Below are 16,796 nucleotides of genomic sequence, written 5' to 3' on the forward strand. Positions count from 1 at the left end.
TGTTCTGGTTATACCAGTTTTTAGCAATATGTAACCCTAAAGAATCTACAATAGGGGAGGTAAGACTTAGTAATACTATATTTAACTGTGAAACATTATCATTTGCCTATCCAGTTACAGATAGCTTGTAGTTCTCCTATATGTAACAATGATTCCACAATATTTAACCATCAAAGTGGAACTACATAAAAACATAATATTCTGCCATCAGTATCTTTGGATCTAATATACAATATTTGAAAAACATTTCTTTAGAATGTTTAAAAGTTGCAAATGGATTTCATTCCAGAAATCCAACCATGCAGTAATTCAAAGAAAACTGGTCATATACATCAAATTGGTCTATATTTACCTGAACATTGTGCCCCCTGGTTACAGTGCCCCCCATACACACCAAACTAGTGGTTACAGGATTGTAAATTTGAAACAAACCAGCTAAGAAATCAATCTGAACCCTCCAGATGTGCGGAGTAATTGCTAAAAAATCTGGGAACTGAAATCTATACTTCTGGTATTCCCCATGGGGGAGGGGGGAGATGCTGCCTTGGAAATGCAAATGCTTGGATTCCAAGATAATTTACAGAAGTACCTGAAAAAAATTGTGAAACTTCTCTTGACCAACTAAGCAAGAAACTGACATAAATATGGCAGACTTCTAAGGACACAAGCTATGATATGGAGATGTATTATGGAAAACATATGAAATCATCCTCATGAAAGCATTCCAGTGACTGCTATGTATTTATAGCAAAATCAAAGTTCAAAAATATTTGTGCCTCTTTTTCTTGCCCACATGTGGAGGGGTGGAAGGGGCAGATACCATCCAGTCTACTTTCAGGCTGTTTCTTGTGACCTTTCAAGAGCAGGCTCTCGTAGAAAAGTTTCTGATGTTCTTCTCCCCAAAAATAACGCCCCCCCAATAAAACCAGTCTGGAAAATAAGGGACTCTTGTGAAGTCTTTGCAGGAGAATTGTTCAAAATAGAAAATCACTCAGGTTTGGTTAACATAACGTAATTCATGAAGGGAATTTTTTCTCATTACTCAGGAATAATCTTTGCAGAAGCTTTTTAAACCTTATTGATTATAGGGAAACAAGGATATATTTTTCCTGAAACTTGCTTAAACATACATCTCTTAAAACTCCAGCAAGAATTTCTACTTGTTTTTAAAAATCATTATCCAATAATGGAAAGTTGAAAAAAAAAATTCTTAGAACGCATACAAACATTCCAGGCATAAAAGTAGGAATATTCCATGCTAAATATTTTTTTTAAAAAACTGTTTATGCATATTCATTTATGCAGAATGTAACTTTGTTGCAAGTCTCTTATATTAAAACAAACATTTTGTTTTATTTTGTTAGATGGCAAAGATTCCATGAGTTGCTGCTGCTGCTGCAATTTATTAGAAAAGTATACAGGAACTTTGGCTAAAAATTAATGGAAGGACAGTGTAGATTCCATAATTCTCTTCTTGCTGCAAGAATTCCTTTTATGTGCCACCTTTAAATAAAATATGCCAATTGCCGGAAGTCACAATGGTATATGATATGGAAGTACATCTCTGCCAGCAGTGCCCCTCCACTGCCCTCCCCTTTTTATTTTTTGTTTCATATTTCATGATGTTGCTTTTGCAAAATATTCATTATGTTCTATGCCTCAGGCTTCTTTCAGATCTTGGGAATCTATACCCATTTAACATGCTTGCAATAAGTTTAGTGAACTAGAATAAACAAGGATAAATGGTGATGCTTCCATGTGTTCTGCATATATTCCCAGCTGATACCAAGGCAACAAATATTGTGACTCAGCTAAAAGCTTAGATTCCCCCCCCCATTCCTGGCTTTACTCTGAATAAATTGACATGCTTGATTATGATTCCATATAACTGATCTTTAATTCAGCATGGAAAGCTTCAACTTCAGGTTGTACTTTATTAGTGGGAAAGTTAATCTCTGAATTAAGATAATTGGATTCTTCTGGAATATTATATATATTCTTCTGTTGACATGGTCAGATCACTTAATAATAATAACAACAACAACAACAACAACAACAACAACAACAACAACAACAATAATAATAATAATAATAATAATAATAATAATAATAATAATAATAATATTTTAATTTGTATACCGCCCTTCTCCCGAAGGACTCAGGGCGGTGAACAGGCAGATAAAATATAAATACACACAGTAATTTAAAAACATCCCTTAAAAAACTAATTCAAATGCCCAAAAATGTTAAAAAACGTACTCCCCCGTAAAATAACAAAATTTTAAAAACCCATCCAATAAAAATAAAAATCAGGCTAGTCCAGCCATACGAAATAAATAAGTTTTAAGTTCGCGGCGAAAGGTCCTAAGGTCAGGTAATTGTCGAAGTCCGAGGGGAAGTTCGTTCCACAGGGTCGGAGCTCCCACAGAGAAGGCCCTCCCCCTGGGGGCCGCCAGTCGACACTGTTTGGCTGACAGCACCCTGAGGAGTCCCTCTCTGTGGGAGCGTACCGGACGATGGGAGATAGAAGCCGGCAGTAGGCGGTCCCGTAGATAGCCCGGTCCTAAGCCATGGAGTGCTTTAAAGGTGGTAACCAATACCTTGAAGCGCACCCGGAAAACAACAGGTAGCCAGTGCAGTCTGCGCAGGATAGGTGTTATGTGGGAGCTCTGAGACGCTCCCTCGATAACCCGCGCAGCCGCATTCTGAACTAGCTGAAGTCTCCGGGTGCTCTTCAAGGGGAGCCCCATGTAGAGAGCATTGCAGTAGTCCAGGCGAGCGGTAACGAGAGCATGAGTGACTGTGCATAAGGCATCCCGGTCCAGGAAGGGACGCAACTGGCGGATCAGGCGAACCTGATAAAATGCTCTCCTGGAGACGGTTGCCAAATGGTCTTCAAAGGACAACCGACCATCCAGGAGCACGCCCAAGTTGCGTACCTTCTCCATCGGGGCCAATGATTTACCCCCGACAGACAGCCACATCTGCAGCTGACTGTACCGAGGTGCCGGCATCCACAGCCACTCCGTCTTGGAGGGATTAAGTTTGAGCCTGTTCCTCCCCATCCAGACCCATACGGCTTCCAGACACCGGGACAGCACTTCGACAGCTTCACTGGGGTGGCCCGGGGTGGAAAAGTACAGCTGGGTGTCATCAGCGTACAGTTGGTATCTCACCCCAAAGCCACTGATGATCTCACCCAGCGGCTTCATATAGATGTTGAACAGGAGGGGTGAGAGAATCGACCCCCGCGGCCCCCCACATGAGGCACCTTGAGTCGATCTCTGCCCCCTGTCAACACCGTCTGTGTCCGATCAGAAAGGTAGGAGGAGAACCACCGATAAACGGTGCCTCCCACTCCCAACCCTCCAACCGGCGCAGCAGGATACCATGGTCGATGGTATCAAAAGCCGCTGAGAGGTCTAATAGGACCAGGGCAGAGGAGTAACCCTATCCCTGGCCCTCCAGAGATCATCCACCAATGCGACCAAAGCTGTCTCCGTACTGTATCCGGGCGGAAGCCGGACTGGAACGGGTCTAGATAGACAGCTTCATCCAGGTACTGGGGTAGCTGACACGCCACCACACTCTCTACAACCTTCGCCGTGGCGAAGATTGGAGACTGGCGATAGTTCCTAAAACAGCTGGGTCCAGGAAGGCTTCTTGAGGAGGGTCTCACCACCGCCTCTTTCAAGGCCGCGGAAAGACCCCTCCCGCAAAGAAGCATTTGCAATCCCCTGGAGCCAGCCTCATGTCACCTCCTGAGTAGCCAGTACTAACCAGGAGGGGCACGGATCCAGTAAACATGTGGTGGCATTCAGCCTACCCAGCAACCTGTCCATGTCCTCGGGAGTCACAGGATCAAAGTCATCCCAAACCACCTCAACAAGACGGGCCTCAGAACCCTCGCCTGGATCTACCCAATTTTGATCCAATCCGTCCCGAAGCTGAACGATTTTGTCGTATAGATAACTGTTAAACTCCTCGGCACGCCCTTGTAGGGGGTCCTCCCGCCCCTCCTGTTGAAGGAGCGAGCGGGTCACCCGAAACAGGGCGGCCGGGCGGTTATCTGCCGACGCAATGAGGGAGGAAACGTAGGAACGCTTCGCAACCCTCATTGCCACTAGGTAGGTCCTACTATAGGACCTAACTAGTGTCCGGTCAGCCTCAGAGCGGCTGGATCTCCAGGCACTCTCTAGGCGTCTTCTCCGGCGCTTCATCTCCCTCAGCTCCTCGGAGAACCAAGGAGCTGGTTGAGACCGACGCCGGGTCAGAGGCCGCAAAGGCACGACACGGTCCAAAGCTCCAGCCGCGGCCCGTTCCCAGGCCGCAACTAGCTCTTCAGTCGAGTCGTGGGCCAGGTGTTCGGGAAACGGCCCAAGCTCCGTCAGGAACCTCTCCGGGTCCATCAGGCGCCTGGGACGGAACCAACGCATTGGTTCCGTCTCCCTGCGGTGGTGGGTAGCGGTCAGAAAGTCTAGACGAAGGAGAAAATGATCTGACCATGACAAAGGTTCAACAACTAAATCATTTAAAACCAGATCATTAGACCACTGGCCAGAGATAAAAATCAGGTCTAGGGTACCTCCCCCGACGTGGGTAGGGCCGTCAATTAACTGAATCAGGTCCATGGCCGTCATGGAAGCCATGAACTCCTGAGCTGCCGAGGATGCTACGCCGGCTGATGGCAAATTGAAATCCCCCATGACCAACAGTCTGGGGGTTTCAACTGCCAACCCGGCCAGCAACTCCAACAGCTCAGGCAGGGCTGTAGTCACGCAGCAAGGAGCCAGGTACGTGATCAACAAGCCCACCTGAGTTCTACGACCCAACTTCACGAAGAGGGATTCACACCCAGCTATCTGAGGCACAGTGGTTTCCCTCGGCTCAAGACTCTCCTTAATGATAACCGCCACCCCTCCACCCCTACCCTGGGCCCTCGGCTGATGGAATGCTCGGAAACCTGGTGGCACATCTCCACTAGGGGAACCCCCCCTTCGGTGCCCAGCCAGGTCTCCGTAATGCCCATAACGTCCGCGGTCCCTTCCTGAATAAGATCTGAAATCAGGGGGGCTTTATTAACCGTGGACCTGGCATTACATAGCATCAGCCGGAGGCCCAGGTCCCGATTACCCTGGCCACTCGGGTCACGGGAAATTTCTGGGGGGCCGGAGCACGCAATCGCTCGTAAACAGCGAGGGCGAGCCCCCGAAACCTGATGTGCCCCCCCCTTCCGTCATATCTGCCTCTCCCACTTACCGTAGTAATAGCTCGACCCTGACAAACTGGAACGACGCCCCTCGCCATAACCCCAGGACCTATTAAGTTACCGCCGCGAACACATGGTGGACCTAGCCCTCTCCCTGACGGGTTTCCCCCCCACCCCCCCACCCCCCTACCCCTCCCAACCCGAACCCGTCAGTTCCCACCCTCCCCTTAAAATTCCCATTAAAACTCCCCTTAAAAAACCGATTAAAACAGTTAATTAAAAATCCCCTGAGTCTCCTATTTTTGGCATGCTTCTGGTCTGATTGCAATTAACAGTCATGCATTGACCCAGAGTTTCAAATGGTCTGCCCCAAATACCTTATGGATCTAGTTGGTTTATGGCAGACATAGGAATTTCACTGACAATTTGTTGGGTGACTGTGATGAGGGTCTGACTGGCTACTGATATGGTTTGTCACCCAGAGTCCCATTATTTGAGTTGGAAACACACACACACGTATGTATGTATGTATGTATGTATGTATATCTCCAACTCAAATAATGGGACTCTGGGTGACAAACTATATCATAACCGTAACACACACATATATATATGTTCTAAATAAATAATTAATAAATACATTGGGCCGTGGTCACGTTCTTGGTGAAATGAGCCCCGAGCAACCTCTTTCTCTCTGGGTTCATATTCAGAGGGCCTCTTGATTTTGGAGGATTCCAGAAATCAAGCGACAGAATTGATGCCAAGAATGCAGGTGGAGAACAACTAAGAGTGAATCTAATAGGTGACCATCCTTGTTCAACTTCATGACAATCAGTGAGGTGAAACCTCCTTATTTCTCCTTCCTTATTGCACTAGCAGATTGTTGTCCAGAAGCCTTGTTTCAGATGGCTAATTCCCTCTTGGGTAAGAGCCAGCCCCTCAAGTTTCCATCTGGCTGCTGTGATGAATTAATACAAAATGTTGCTGGTAAAAATACATCTTAAAATAGCACAGCTGATAAATCACAGACTACGGAGTATGGGGATGTGATGAAGTACAAAAGAGGGACTGGTAATGAGTGAGATCTGTCCTCAATTAGTGTTGCAAGGAAATGACAGTGTATGGCCATGGCTGGCAGCTGCAGTAGATGAAATAGCACAGGAGTAGGTATAATGGTGCCAGGCCCCAAGTAACAAATTCAGTAAAAAGCACAGACAGGCAAATCCCCTATATCAGCAGAACTAGAAAACCTGTAATGCTCTAATTGATGACAGAGCCAAGAAAACAAACTTGGCATATCTCATCTCACTTTCTCAGTTTATATTATCCCTCTCAAGAGAGAGACAGTCCTGTTTGTAAACATACATCTAGGTCTTTTTCAAAAGAGTGCTAAGTACGTTTAGATAAGGATGCTGGGCAATGCTTAACTGGTGATTTTCAAAATGCCAATCAGCATCATGCAGGCAGCTGCCTCTGTAAAAGCCAGATCTATGGATTTTCCTCCATCTCAAATTAAGATGGCCATGGACAGCAGTTCAGTCATTAAAGAACACAGCATAACAGCCTAAATTGCCCAGGAGGAACTAGGCAAAGCCAAATCTTTGACTATGTCATCAAGCACATCATTGATGAAGAATGTTAGATCGCATCCATAGGAAAGGTTTTGTTAGAGGAAGAAGAGTAACATTCGTTTCAAACAGCAAAAAGCATCTTTATGCTATCTCCGCGGCAGGTTGAGGATGATATGAAAGCAATGTCAGAGGGACATGATATAAAAAAATGGGGCATATCTGTGCCACAATTGGGGAACACAAACTCTTAGAAACTAGAAGTACTTGGTAAAAAAAGAGTAAGCTGGAATTATGGCACACTTAGAGACTAACTAATAAAACACACAGAGAGTGTTTTACTCTCTCACAGAGAGACAAACTAATAAAAATGGCAGCAGTTCATTTACCGGTCCAAATTCCTGATGTTAATGTTGATCTCAACACTAGAGAGATCGATAATCTACAATAGCTCAGTCCAAGGCAGCTTGCAGTGCTATTGAACAAAATTCCACTTCTTGTCTACTTGACTTTTTTTTACATGCAATAGAAATTGGCTTGAATCTTACCCTATTCAAACACAACAATAAAGCTTCATAATCTCTTTTCATACTAAGATAATTGTTTCTTAAAACAATGGGAAATGACATACATTTTAAAAACAAATGTCATTATTAAATTTTACAGCTGAGCATACCCATTTTTTTTAAAAAAATGCAACATCTGCTGGGGCCATGGGAAAGTTCAAAGAGCAATTTGAAATGGATTCTACAAAATCATATCTTAGAGTCACAATGTCAAATGGAATCATTCCAAGGCACCAAATAAAATCAAGTATTTCAGCTAATTCTGAGAGATTCAATGGCAATTTGGAAATGTGATGAACTTTTCTAAGTCTCCAATATTTGATTTGTTTTCCATCAGTCATAAAGCAAACTGATGTTGGTAAAATGGGAGCAGCTTGGAGTGGTGTGATAAGCTTTCTGATATTGACATGATACCCAGCCACAATGTTTCATTTTCTCCAAATCCTCCTGACAGGGAGCTTGTGGGAACACTGCTCTGTTGTTTGTGTAAAGTTGTTTGGGCAGGTTCATTTGGAAGAAGAAAGAAAAGAGAAATTAAGAGTCTTTCTGCTGCTTTTTTATTTATTTTATTAATTTATTTATTAATCAAATGTATATGGCTAACCATCTGGATAGACTTTTTAAAACCTTGTTTGCTCTCTTGCCTCCCCCCACCATCCATTCCTTTTTATCCATATTGTTCCCTAAGTCTCAACTTGTTGGGCTGACATGTGGTTATTATCTCTGTTAATTGCTATGTTCTGCTGTGCAGCATTCTTTAGCTATTTCAACCTCTTCTATTTTCTATTTTTCTCACTACCACCAATATTGTCTTCCTATTATTTATGTATCTGATTTATTTGCACTAAGTAGTCCATCTTTGTTGCGTAAATTTATCTGAGAGAGTATATTTGCTAGTAGATTGCTGTAATCCGAAACATTTCTTTAAATTGCTAAGTATTACATTATAATAGTGATGATATACATAGTTCTCAGACTTTTAAAAAAATGTTTCACAAGTAGCATGTTGGGATATTCCCCTCCAAAAGATCACTCTGAATGAACCATGTCAGCAAACTTATATTTCAGTAAAACAAGCAGTCAGATGGTGGCGGCCTCTGCAATCTTAAATTTGTTTTTAAACAGCGTTGTTAATGTTATATTTTTAAAATGGTATCACATTTACATTCCTTTAATGGAACTTTTCTATTGACTTTCTTTTGGACAATTTGGAAGTTACTATGCTGACCTTTCCTCATTCATGCTATGCTTGCCCTTAAATAAAATGGAAGGGAATATTAAAAAAATGTCTTTGAAGACGGAACACTTTGAAGAAATCCAGGTGAATCTTTGCAGGGTTAACCTCTATTAAATAATCAACCCCAACACTATTCTTGTCCCATTCTGCCAAAAAATGAAGCACTACAAGTATTTTGATCCCTTTAGCTTAGCCTTTAAATTAAATATTTTATTAATTTAGATTTCAGAACAGTATATATCAAGTTGCCTTCAAATTTTAAATCACTAATGTGAATCAAATCATGAATTTGAACCTCAAATTCTGATCAAACTTTGGCTGACACCCCCCCACCCCCCCAAATCTCCCATTTTTAATTTAGGATCAAAAGAGTTGAAAAACTCAAAAATAATCTCAGATTTAATTCTGCTGTATACTTCTGCCTGTAAGGTGCCATCACTGCTTTAATTATAAGACAATTAAAGTCACCCCTTCAGTAAAAATCTTAAAACATAATACAATGAAAACCTCATTTGATGGGAGTCATGAGACCATCATTTAAGCATATATATCCTCCTGAAATAGTAAATATATTGATTCCAAAATAGTCCATCTGAAAGAGTTTAATTTACATTAATTTTATCTTACTTTTACATCATCTGTAGTGATTTATGTTATTTATATAATGAAAGCATTACCCAAATGATTTCATTTTCATGTCATCAGTACACAAATGACACAATGTAATTTTTATGTTATTATGATAACATGATAGAGAGAACATAAATGTCCACAAGTAAAGCATATACTTTATATTTAATAGTCATTTCTTCTTCATCTATGGTCCATTGAAATAAAGTTTCACAATTTGGAGACCAAAAGGTTACAAAACGGCTTAAATTTAAACCAGTGCTAAATATGAACACATGTTTACAGATGTGTTTAAGTGACTAATGGCAAAATTTTAAGTATAAAAGTATCAATATCAGGCTGTTGAGGAACTCTGTTTAACTGTTGCCATAATGCATTGTGTATAGAATTCCTTGAAATATTTGACATGTTAAAAATATCCAAAGTTTAATAATAACTATGTAGAAAGTACCTGCTTCATCGGTGGTGATAGTGAGTTCATTGCTGGCTTCACTTTTGCCAATCCGATTTTTTGCATACATGCGGATGTTGTAGGTGGAAGAAGCATGTAGGTCAATGATTGTGGCTTGATTCAGCTGTGGGGAAACATCTTTGGTTCTTTGGACAGAATCCCAGGAGTCTATTTAAAGAAATTGTGAGAAATATATAAATTTGCTTTCATTTATGACTTCCTTTGTTTAAAATATCATGGGATTGATTTAGAGGTATGGCAAAAATTGTGGACACAAAATTATAAAATGACAATGTCTACTGCATATAAAGAGAATTTGTATAAGATGTTTTACAGGTGGCACCTACCCCCGACAAGAATTGCTAGAATGTTTAAGGACAAATCCGAAAAATGCTGGAAATGTCATCAGATACCTGGTTCATATTACCATATGTGGTGGACAGGCATGGAAGCTAAGAGATACTGGACTAAAATACACCGATGGTTGGAAAAAAATGATCCAAAAACACATAGACTTTAAACCAGAAGTTTTTCTACTGGGGATTACATGAAACATATAGCAGAGAAGTGAGATATTTTTATTATTCGAATTTATTATTCGAATTTATATTATTATTATTATTTATTATTATTATTCGAATTTATATACCGCCCTATCTCCCAAAGGACTCAGGGCGGTTCTGATATTTGATTGTGAATGTTGTAACAGCAGCTAGGATTGTGTTTGCTAAAAATTGGAAAAGTGAGAAATTATCTATGCAAGATGAAATTATTGAAAAATAATGGAATGTGCAGAAATGAGTAAATTGACATTTGAAATTAGAGAACAGGAAGATAAACAATACTACAAGATATGGGATTTATTTTATCAATGGTTAAAAGGGAAGATACAATAAAAAAGATTTGAGAAAGGTTATTATAAGGGAAAATTTTGAATTAAATTGATTTAAGATGATGGTATGAATGATGTAATAAGAAAAGACTGGCATAATGTAAGATTAGATAAATTTATGACATGTATATGTTGAAATTGCAGAAAAGATTTGTAATCTGCCCACCGACACACTGTATTCGGATTGAAGATGTTTTTATGTTTGTTTGTTGTAAAAAATAAAAAAAATCTTTTTTTAAAAAAAGAAATATATAGATTTGCTTCCATTTATGACTTCCTTTGTTTAAAATATTGAACTATGTGACAAGTCAACCGTTTCAAGGACCGATAATACTGGTAAAAATTTCTCTATATTTACTCTTAGTTAGATAAGACTTTGATCTGGTCAGTATGTATACACATATCATTTTTAACATGCATATTCCCTCAAAGTGCTAAGAGAAAATAAAGAGGAAAGATATTAAAGAAAATACTTCAAACAGATATTAGTTGGAGACCCTGTTTTTATGCACTACATTTCTCTTCGGCATAAATTATTTTAAACAAATAGACAAGTTCATGCAGTACACCAGCCTTTCCCAACTTGATGACTTCTAATTTTTTAGTTAGTTGGCTAACGATTGCAACAGTTGTCCCTAATAACAGAAAGGGATGGGTTAGTGAAGTGCAGGTGTCTGCTAATGGCCAATAGTTATCTTGTAAGTCAGAACAAGATGCAGTCTCAACTGCTCCTCTATCTAGTCAATACTGAGGATTAACAGTAACAAATACAAAAAAAAAAAAAAAAAGGGAGGATGGGGAAACCACTTTTTTATGAACAATCATTATCTCTTAGAATTTAAAGTGCCAAAATACTTTATTGTTTGATTAGGAGGGCATATGAAATCTGGAAATTTGGATATCTATGGCATCAAATTCTTTCTGACTCTAATTGAGCAGGAAAGGGGGAAAAGTGCCTAAGAAGAGAGAGAGACTGATCAACTTCATAGCAACACTAGAATGAAACCCCAAGACTATACCATTATTTTCTTAAGTTTGTACAAATCTTTCTCTGCTTCAGTGAAAGCATGAAATGAACAGAATCTAGCAGATGTGAAGACTGAGACCCAAAGGGTTGTGAACAGTTGCTTGAGGAATCAGCAGCTATACAGAAATGAAAGCAAGAGAATCTGAAAGTAATATTCACACATAACTTGCTCAGCAGCTTATCCTAATCAGTATTTTCTGTTCGTCCTCTATTGTTTTCATGAGCCTCTGCACATAAAGATGCTATAGGAATTTATATAGCGTTTGTCCTTAACTACTACTGCTGTGATAAAGAAGAATTAATAGATTTAGTCTATAGCATCTAGACAAGAATGAACTGGCAGCTCTTCAGTAGGTATATTCAGAATCTAGTTATTGTATATATAAAATTAACAGCAGATCACAATGAATGGTAGAGATCATAGACACTGTGCTAAAATCCTTCATACCTGGTAAGGCATTTCAGCATCTACAGCCTTTATATGCATTATTTAAACTCTTATTTTTGACTCCGTGAAATGATGTATTGCAAGATAACAATTTTTGGTCACCGTACTTCAGCTAACTTACAGAATGTGTCTGAATTCGGCTAAGAAGAATTTGTGGGGTTTTTTAAATAGTTTTTTAAATAAGGGTTTTTTAAGGGGAGGATTTGTGGTGGGGGAGGACCCGTCGGGGAGGATCCAGCCCTGTGCTAGTTCGCGACATTCGCCATCTTGTCTGAAGGCAGGGGAGGACGTTCCAGGTTTAGAGGGCTGTTCGATCTATGCGGTAAGTGGGAGAGGCAGATATGGCGGGGGAGGGCCGTGTCGAGTTATGGGGGCACGTGCTCGATGTCTGAGAGCGATCACGTGCTCCGGCCCCTCAGTCCCTACCGTTCCTCGGGTGGCCATGATCCTCAGAGCTTGGACCTTGGCTGATGTTATGTAATGCCGGTCCGTGGTTAATAAGGCTCCCTGATTTGTGACCTTATCCAGGGGGGGACCGCGGACCTCATGGGCATTACGGAGACCTGGTTGGGCCCTGAGGGGGTCCCCTTGTTGAGATGTGCCCGTCAGGCTTCCGAGCATTCCATCAGCCGAGAGTGCAAGGGAGGGGTGGGGGGGTGACGGTTGTTATTAAGGAAGATCTAGAGCCGAGGGAGACCACTGTTCCTCAGATTGCCGGCTGCGAATCCCTCTATGTGCGCTGGGGCTATAGGAATCAGTTGGGCTTGGTGATCGCGTACCTGGCTCCTTGCTGCGTGACCACAGCCCTGCCCGAGCTGTTGGAGGTACTGGCTGCTGTGGCGGTTGAGACCCCAAACTTATAGTTATGGGGATTTCAACTGCCATCAGTTGGCTTGTCATCGACGGCAGCTCGGGAGTTCAAACTTCCATGACGGCCTTGGACCTGATTCGAGTAAATGATGGCCCCTCGCACACAGGGGAGGCATGCTGGATCTGATTTATATCTCTGGACAGTGGTTAAATGATCTGGTATTAGATGATTTAGTAACAGAACCAATGTCATGGTCGGATCATTTTCTCCTTCGCCTAGACTTCGAACCGCTATTCACCACCGCGGGAGACGGAACCTATACGGTGGTTCCGTCCCAGGCGCCTGATGGACCCTGAGAGGTTCCAGACGGAGCTTGGGCCATTCCCTGAGGATCTGGCCCACGGCACGACTGAGGAACTGGTCGTGGCCTGGGAGCAGGCCGCGGCTGGGGCCCTGGATCGTGTCGCGCCTTTGCGGCCTCTGACCCGGCGTAGATCTCGTCCGGCCCCTTGGTTCTCCGAGGGGCTGAGGGAGATGAAACGCCGGAGAAGACGCCTAGAGAGCACCTGGAGGTCCAGTCGCTCCGAAGCTGATCGGACACTAGTTAGGACCTATACTAGGACCTACCTAGTGGCAATGGGGAAGCGAGGCGCTCCTACGCCTCCACCCTCATTGCGTCGGCAGATAACCGCCCGGCCGCCCTGTTTCGGGTGACCCGCTCTCTCCTACATCAGGAGGTGCGGGATGACCCTTTGCAGGGACGAGCCGAGGAGTTTAGTGGTTATCTATACGATAAAATCGCTCAGCTGAGGGACGGTCTGGACCGAATTTGGGATGATCCAAGCGAGGGAGAGGAGGCACGTCTTGTTGAGCACATTTGGGATGAGTTTGACCCTGTGGCTCCGAGGGCGTGGACAGGTTGTTGGGGAGGCTTCACGGCGACATGTTTACTGGACCCGTGCCCTTCCTGGCTGGTACTGGCCACTCAGGCGGTGACACGAGGCTGGCTCAGAGGATTATCAACGCTTCTTTGTTGGATGGGGTTTTCCTGCCGCCTTGAAAGAGGCGGTGGTGAGACCCTCCTTAAAAGCCCTCTTTGGACCCAGCTATTTTGGGTAATTATCGTCCAGTCTCCAACCTTCGCTTTGTTGCGAAGGTTGTAGAAAATGCCGTGGCGCGACAGCTGCCCCAACACCTGGATGAAGATGTCTATCTAGACCCGTTCCAGTCCGGCTTCCGACCCGGATACAGCACGGAGACAGCTTTGGTCGCATTGGTGGATGATCTCTGGAGGGCCAGGGACAGGGGATATTCCTCTGCCCTGGTCCTATTAGACCTCTCAGCGGCGTTCGATACCATCGATCATGGTATCCTGCTGCGCCGGTTGGGGGGATTGGGAGTGGGAGGCACCGTATATCGGTGGTTCTCCTCCTATCTCTCTGACCGGTCGCAGACGGTGTTGACAGGGGGGCAGAGGTCGACCGCGAGGGGCCTCACTTGTGGGGTCCCTCAGGGGTCGATTCTCTCGCCCCTGCTGTTCAACATCTACATGAAGCCGTTGGGTGAGATCATCAGTGGTTTCGGGGTGAGATACCAGCAGTAAGCTGGCGACACCCAGCTGTACTTTTCCACCGGGACCACCCCAATGAAGTTGTTGAAGTGCTGTCCCGGTGTTTGGAGGCTGTACGGGTCTGGATGGGGAGAAACAGGCTCAAGCTTAATCCCTCCAAGACGGAGTGGCTGTGGATGCCGGCACCCCGATTCAGTCAGCTGCAGCCGCGGCTGGCTGTTGGAGGCGAGTTACTGGCCCCAAAGGATAGGGTGCGCAACTTGGGTGTCCTTCTGGATGATCGGCTGTCGTTTGAAGACCATTTGACGGCCGTCTCCAGGAGGGCCTTCCACCAGGTTCGCCTGGTTCGGCAGTTCGCCCTTCCTTGATCGGGATGCCTTATGCACAGTCACTCATGCGCTCGTTACCTCTCGCTTGGATTACTGTAATGCTCTCTACATGGGGCTCCCCCTGAAGTGCGCTCGGAGGCTTCAGTTAGTCCAGAATGCAGCTGCGCGGGTGATAGAGGAGCTACACGTAGCTCCCATGTAACACCGCTCCTGCGCAGACTGCACTGGCTGCCTGTGGCCTTCGGGTGCACTTTAAGGTGTTGGTTATGACCTTTAAAGCGCTCCATGGCTTAGGACCTGGGTACTTACGGGACCGCCTGCTGTTACCATCGCCTCCCACCGACCCGTCGCTCCCACAGAGGGACTTCTCAGGGTGCCGTCCGCCAAACAATGTCGGCTGGCGGCCCCAGGAAGGGCCTTCTCTGTGGGGCTCCCACTCTGGAGCAGGCTTCCCCGGGTTTACGCCAAATACCTGACCTTCGGACATTTCGTCGCGAACTCAAGACTCACCTTTTTATCCGCGCGGGGCTGGCTTAAATTGGGATTTTAATCTTAAATTTATTAATTTTAAACGGGGTTTTAGTAGGGTAAATTTTAATCATTGGGCTAATTTAAATAAGTTTTTTAAATCGTATTTTAAATCTGTATATTGTATTGCCGGTTTTTTATTATGCCTGTACACCGCCCTGAGTCCTTCGGGAGAAGGGCGGTATAAAAATCAAATCAAATCAAATAAATAAATAATAATAAATAATTCAGGACCCATGATTCCCATGGAATTGAAATTTGACTTATTTGATTTTATAAGATTACAATTATCATAAAACAGTTTATGACATAATACAAAATGTTATATAACATATCCTATGCTGATGTTTGACTGTGCTATATAGTTCACCATGGGCTATTTTCAAGGCAGATATACCACTAAATGTATCTCAACTTTTCCAGTGAAGGCAATACATTTTAAGTTCTGCCACTGTTGACAGCATTGAGGAATCATAAAGGCAGATATTCTTGGAAGAAGGAAGTTAAGTAACCTGGTCCTATGGCATGTAGGGCTATAAAGATGATAACCAGAACCTGGAATTTTCCCTGCAAGCCTACTGGAAACCAGTGCAGCTCATGGAATTTGATGTTATATGGACATAATGAGATATGTCCATAATTATCTGCACTGCTGCATTCTAAATTAATTGAATGATCATTGTCACCATCATCAACAGTAACAACAACAACAACATCATTCTGACCAACTTTACAGAAAATTATAATTAAGGAGGAATGAAAGGAAAAATCCTCCAAAAATTTTAGTTTTCATTAGTTTGGAGAAAATCAAGGAAAATATGTTTAAAGGTAAATTGATAGTTTTCAATTTCTGCCAACTTTCAATCATTCTGTCCTCTGCAAAACTAGTAGGTTAACTCAGTGCTCTTGGGAATAAAAATATGTCTTATATTTCTCAAATACAAATGTGACAGTCTTCTTGACCTCTGGACCTTCTCTACAGTTGTTACTTTCAGAATTCTAAATTTATCTGGCAAGAGGTATTGCAGTACATTAGGAAAATGCCAGACTGGAGAAGGCATTCATGATTATGGCTCATAATGACACACCTCTGTCCCTTGGCCTGTCACCTTTCCAAGCTTAATTAAGTACTCTACCTCAGTAACTTGATCAGCTCAGTTGTACCGGAACTCTTCTAAATACCCTTTTGCCATAATTTATTAAGAAAAAGAACCATACAGATGATGTTTTTCATCTCTACTACACTAACATTTTATATAGCCAGGGCCATTAAAAAACCAACTATTTTATATAAATGTGCTACTTGATAAACATGTGTAACTCACTATACAATAATTTAATGTAAGAAATTAAACTTGAAATTGTTTAAAATAAGAATGTTGTTATCTGGAGATATTAAAAATAGGTCTTCAAAACTGGGTTCTAAATTTCATGCTACTAAGTGGAAAACAACCCCTCTTCCAAAGAGGCTAAGGAAAAATAAAATTTATGCAAGAGACGAAAGGGAAAATATTCTCCCAGCAAGTGCCT

At 42.8% G+C, this 16,796-nt stretch overlaps 1 protein-coding gene across 1 annotated transcript in view; it reads right to left on the reverse strand.

Annotated features, from left to right (window-relative positions):
* The window catches only part of DSCAM (DS cell adhesion molecule), a 190,493-nt gene that overhangs the window by 100,027 nt on the left and 73,670 nt on the right, over positions 1-16,796 (reverse strand). Inside the window, exon 9 of the mRNA XM_058185745.1 lies at positions 9,662-9,829. Within this exon, the coding sequence (XP_058041728.1) occupies positions 9,662-9,829 (168 nt within the window). The remainder of the gene's footprint in view (positions 1-9,661; positions 9,830-16,796) is intronic.

Source organism: Ahaetulla prasina, chromosome 5 (genome assembly GCF_028640845.1).
Source record: "Ahaetulla prasina isolate Xishuangbanna chromosome 5, ASM2864084v1, whole genome shotgun sequence".
Lineage (NCBI taxonomy): Eukaryota > Metazoa > Chordata > Lepidosauria > Squamata > Colubridae > Ahaetulla > Ahaetulla prasina.